At 33.3% G+C, this 4,099-nt stretch overlaps 1 protein-coding gene across 1 annotated transcript; it reads right to left on the reverse strand.

The window, feature by feature from the left end:
• Window positions 1-244: 244 nt before the first annotated feature.
• LOC132550130 (phospholipase A and acyltransferase 2-like) lies at window positions 245-3,478 on the reverse strand. Its single transcript, XM_060214146.1, is given in 5 exon segments — window positions 245-352; window positions 2,212-2,341; window positions 2,843-2,860; window positions 2,862-3,027; window positions 3,361-3,478. Coding segments are annotated over 5 exon segments (540 nt in total).
• Window positions 3,479-4,099: the final 621 nt, after the last annotated feature.

Here is a 4,099-nt window from a genome sequence, read left to right on the forward strand (position 1 = left end):
CACAACAACGCTGCAACCAGGTTAAAGTGTGAACTTTACAATTTAGAGTTGAAACGTTTGAATTGCACCTGTTAAAATTTTGTCATAACATTGCACGCATATGTTATGGGGAAGTTACATGGAAACGTTTTAAGAATCCATAAAGTTTTGTTATATTTTTGGGGATGATGAATAATAGGAATGAATACATCCAGTAACAGACTAAATGTCTGTCGGTTTTTTAAATTTCTTAAATGTCTGTTAATCATTGTTCACTTTTATTTTTCTTCTCGCGACTTTTATAAGCCATGAAACCGTCCCCAAGGGCCGCAACTCCGCCGATCGCCGCAGTGTATGTCAAGGCAGTGTCTACCTGGAATGAAATAAAACGAGGAGTAGCATCATTTCGCCCTTTCGATGTGTGATAGGGGGATGTAAAGTTGGCAAACACTAGGCTTGCCCAATGTTTGCAACTACATAACCTTTCTGCTAGGACTGAAATCCAACTTTCTCATCTACAAAAAGTGGATTGTTATTTTTGTATACCCCTGTTGGTCTTTGTATTGTTATCACAATTCTTGGGATAATCAGTGTCACCTTGTTGTAAGTAAAGAGGAAATCCTCCGTCTGAACCTTTGGTTACGACAAAAAAGTCTCTTTTGTTGGACAGGTGTATACATACTTTTGGAATATGTTTCATAATTAATAAGTGATAAGACAAAGGCTCGCCACTTTTGTCTTTTTTCGCCTCCGCCAAAATACAACTTACATTTTAAGACACTGACCATGAATTATATTTATCCTGCAACATTGATTGAAAATCAGACTATTGGAATAAACAGAGTTGCTGTTTAACCTGACATTGACGTTACGCTGAATTTTGCCTGATGACGGACGCCAAAATGATTGCTTCGCGACGAAGCGTAGTTCCAAACATCATCAAATATTACAGCGATTTTTTTAAAATTTTCATCAATCAACTTGTTCATTACAACATGTAAAATCGCCTATTTCAACAACTATTTATATTTCTAAACGTAACATTATAGTAAATTCAGAAAGGGATTCTGTCGAATTACCGCATGTGATAAAAATACTGCTGTTTTACGTCACTGCCGAATACATAAAAAATATATGTAGGAGGCGTACTGCGATAACGGCAGTGTTTTATACCGCCCTTGTTGAATACAAGCTATTCTGTATAATTCTTTGACTCCATTCACTATATAGATTAGTTTAAGTTCATCTACAATGTATATGTAGGAGAATTTCATTTTTTAATTTCTTTTTTACATTACTCTTGTTATCATCAATATTGACTGCTTTCGTGGCGATTGAGAGATATTTACTCCAATAACCTTTTTATTCAATACTGCGTACTCAATAATCGCAAATATCGCTAGGCTCCTTGTTATGTCATATCATACTTGTTCTAATCGGTGCAATCAAGTGCATAATTAACTTCTTTCACATTACCAATTTAAATGCGGAACATCCCTATTATTGTATGAAGTTGGTTTGTTTTTCTCGATTAAATGTCATTTTCCATATTTTAGAATTGACATTTTAATTAAAAACATTCATGTGGACCCAGTTGTCATCATAATGTGTGGTGATTGTATTTCATGTAAAATGACCGGTTAATTTCTACATAAATTCTTTCTACTAGAATTCCTTGATTAAACAGTTTCCATGTCGTTAATGGCAATATCGAACATCATTCCCAAATAATCTTCAATTTTGAATTATCTGATGTACATGGTTACTAAGTAGCCCCGCTTCATTGTAAGTGATTTACAGCTTTTCAGCTGAAATAAATATCCATATAACAAAACTGGTCACTGGTCAGTACTAATTGAACCATATATGCTAATTATGACTTACTTTTATAAAATTTCGTGTGTCTCACTTCCAATCAATAAAAACAGGTACATTATTTTTCAATGAATTATCTGCTTGTGTACATGCAGATATATATGCTAATAGATTTATTTCTCATTTCATGCTATATAGAGGTATTATTACTAGTGCTAGCAACATTTTAATTATCGACACTGTAATTCAGCTGAATAATGGGAGTATAAAATTTCAAGTCATTACCGTCACCTGACTGGAATATTAGACTACAATTATCGGTAGTTTTAACGAACTAAAGTAGCTACTAAAGGTTTTAAGTATATGCCTGGTATTATGATGTCGCACTCTCATTCAATAAATAGAATGGGTATTTACCTGTTTTGAACTTCTTTTATCATATCTAAGGTAGGATGCAAAGTGTTCACAGTTATTCCATAGAATATTGTAGCCAATGACGCCAACCATTTCGTATGCTTTCTTTACAATTTCCTCTGCTTTTAAAGGTCTAAAATTGAAAAAAAGACATAACAATGAATTTTTTAAATTTATAAAATATATGTTTGTCAATTAAGTGGTGTTATTCAAATAAGTATATTATTATTGCTCATTCGTCGCGTGTCTTTATAGTATGCGATATCTACTAATGGGGTCTGAGGTAGATTTAGGTCATTTTTGTTACAGTACATAATCGTATAGCATATTCCTAATAAAATGCCGACGTCTTAAACCATATTGAAACATTTCTGTGGTATGAATTGCAAAACGATTCCCACACTTAAGAGATGGTAGTTGATCTCTCCATAATATTCAATCAACTTTACATTTACAAAGCAAACAAATTATGATGCTTTCTAATATGCAACATAAAGTAGTAGGTTCTTGAGATTGCAAAACTAGTAAACAAATACTTGCTCCCAAGGAGACGTTTAATGATCCCCAATTCAGTCCCCTCACTGAATTAATCATGCCATGTTGAAAGTATATATGAGATATGATATTTACATACGTGGAATCCCGGTCCCTTGTTATTTATTCTTGTTTTACGTCCACTGGCAACTTTCCAAAAGTCGTCAATCCTTACAAAGGCTTTGTTAAACATCTTTCCACCAACAGAAAACATGCTACCTGGTGTAAAAGCATCAACACTATCCGCATCGTCAGCTCCGGATAAATGCACGTTCTTTTCGTCACCTTATCAAAAATAATAGAAAAAAAATAAACAATATTTTTCCTCATGCTAATCATTTGTCACATTATCTTTCCGTAAAAGGTATCAATTTCAATATGGTAATTTGGGTAATGTTACACTATATATTTGACATTGACATGTAACGTAATATGTCATTAATGGTCTATATAACAGACAAACCTTTACAGCCATCACACTGGATGTTATTTATCGCACCATAACCAGAATTCTTTCTGGTTAGTTTAAATCGTGAGATTACGATGTAAATGTTTATATAAAATGCAATGTCCGCCTATTTCATACCAAATAAGGTTACATAGCAGCGCATCACTTACCTATATATACACCCCAGTGTGCATATAATGTTCTGGGAAATTCTGTTTCATACATTTTAATTTTGTTTTCGCTATTTCGAAACGTTATTTCGTTGTATCGATGATTATTTAGTTTCATCGAAAAAACAATTTCGTTGTTTTCAAATTAAATAAACTGAACATTTCTTCATTTGGAAATAATTTTTCGTTCCATCGAAACAATATGTCATTATAACGGAATTATATTTCCATATTTGATGGCGGATATGCGAGGATCATTCTGCTTTGAAACTTACAAATACTTATTTTAACCACAGATGAGCTGGAGACTACGTACAAAACATTTACTTTATTGACTGGTTCACCAAGTTATACCCTAACCCCCAACCCATCCAAAGGTTGGGATTTGTGGTATATAGTTATTACTTTTGGTTCTGTCATCACCTCGTGTACAGTATATGTAATTCGCACTTAACACCAAAAAATGAAACCACCAAGGCCTACACCTAAGGTTTGAATTCATAGGTTGCTCTTGAAAACTTTTGAAATAAAGAACATGTCAACAGAACATAGCTCTCAAATGAATTATAAAAGGAAAAAGGTCAAGATCTGAGGGGGTATATGTATAAATCCCCTAACTCACTTTAAACATTCCGTTCTGTAAAATAGAGGTCACAAACAGTAAGTTGTGAAAGTCAAAATCTAAGATGACATTCCGATGTTTATTTTGCTAGTGTGTGAAGTCGATAAACTGTATATG

Source organism: Ylistrum balloti, unplaced genomic scaffold, assembly GCF_031769215.1.
Source record: "Ylistrum balloti isolate Yb309-2 unplaced genomic scaffold, AGI_CSIRO_Ybal_v1 Utg370104, whole genome shotgun sequence".
NCBI classification, from domain to species: Eukaryota; Metazoa; Mollusca; class Bivalvia; order Pectinida; family Pectinidae; genus Ylistrum; species Ylistrum balloti.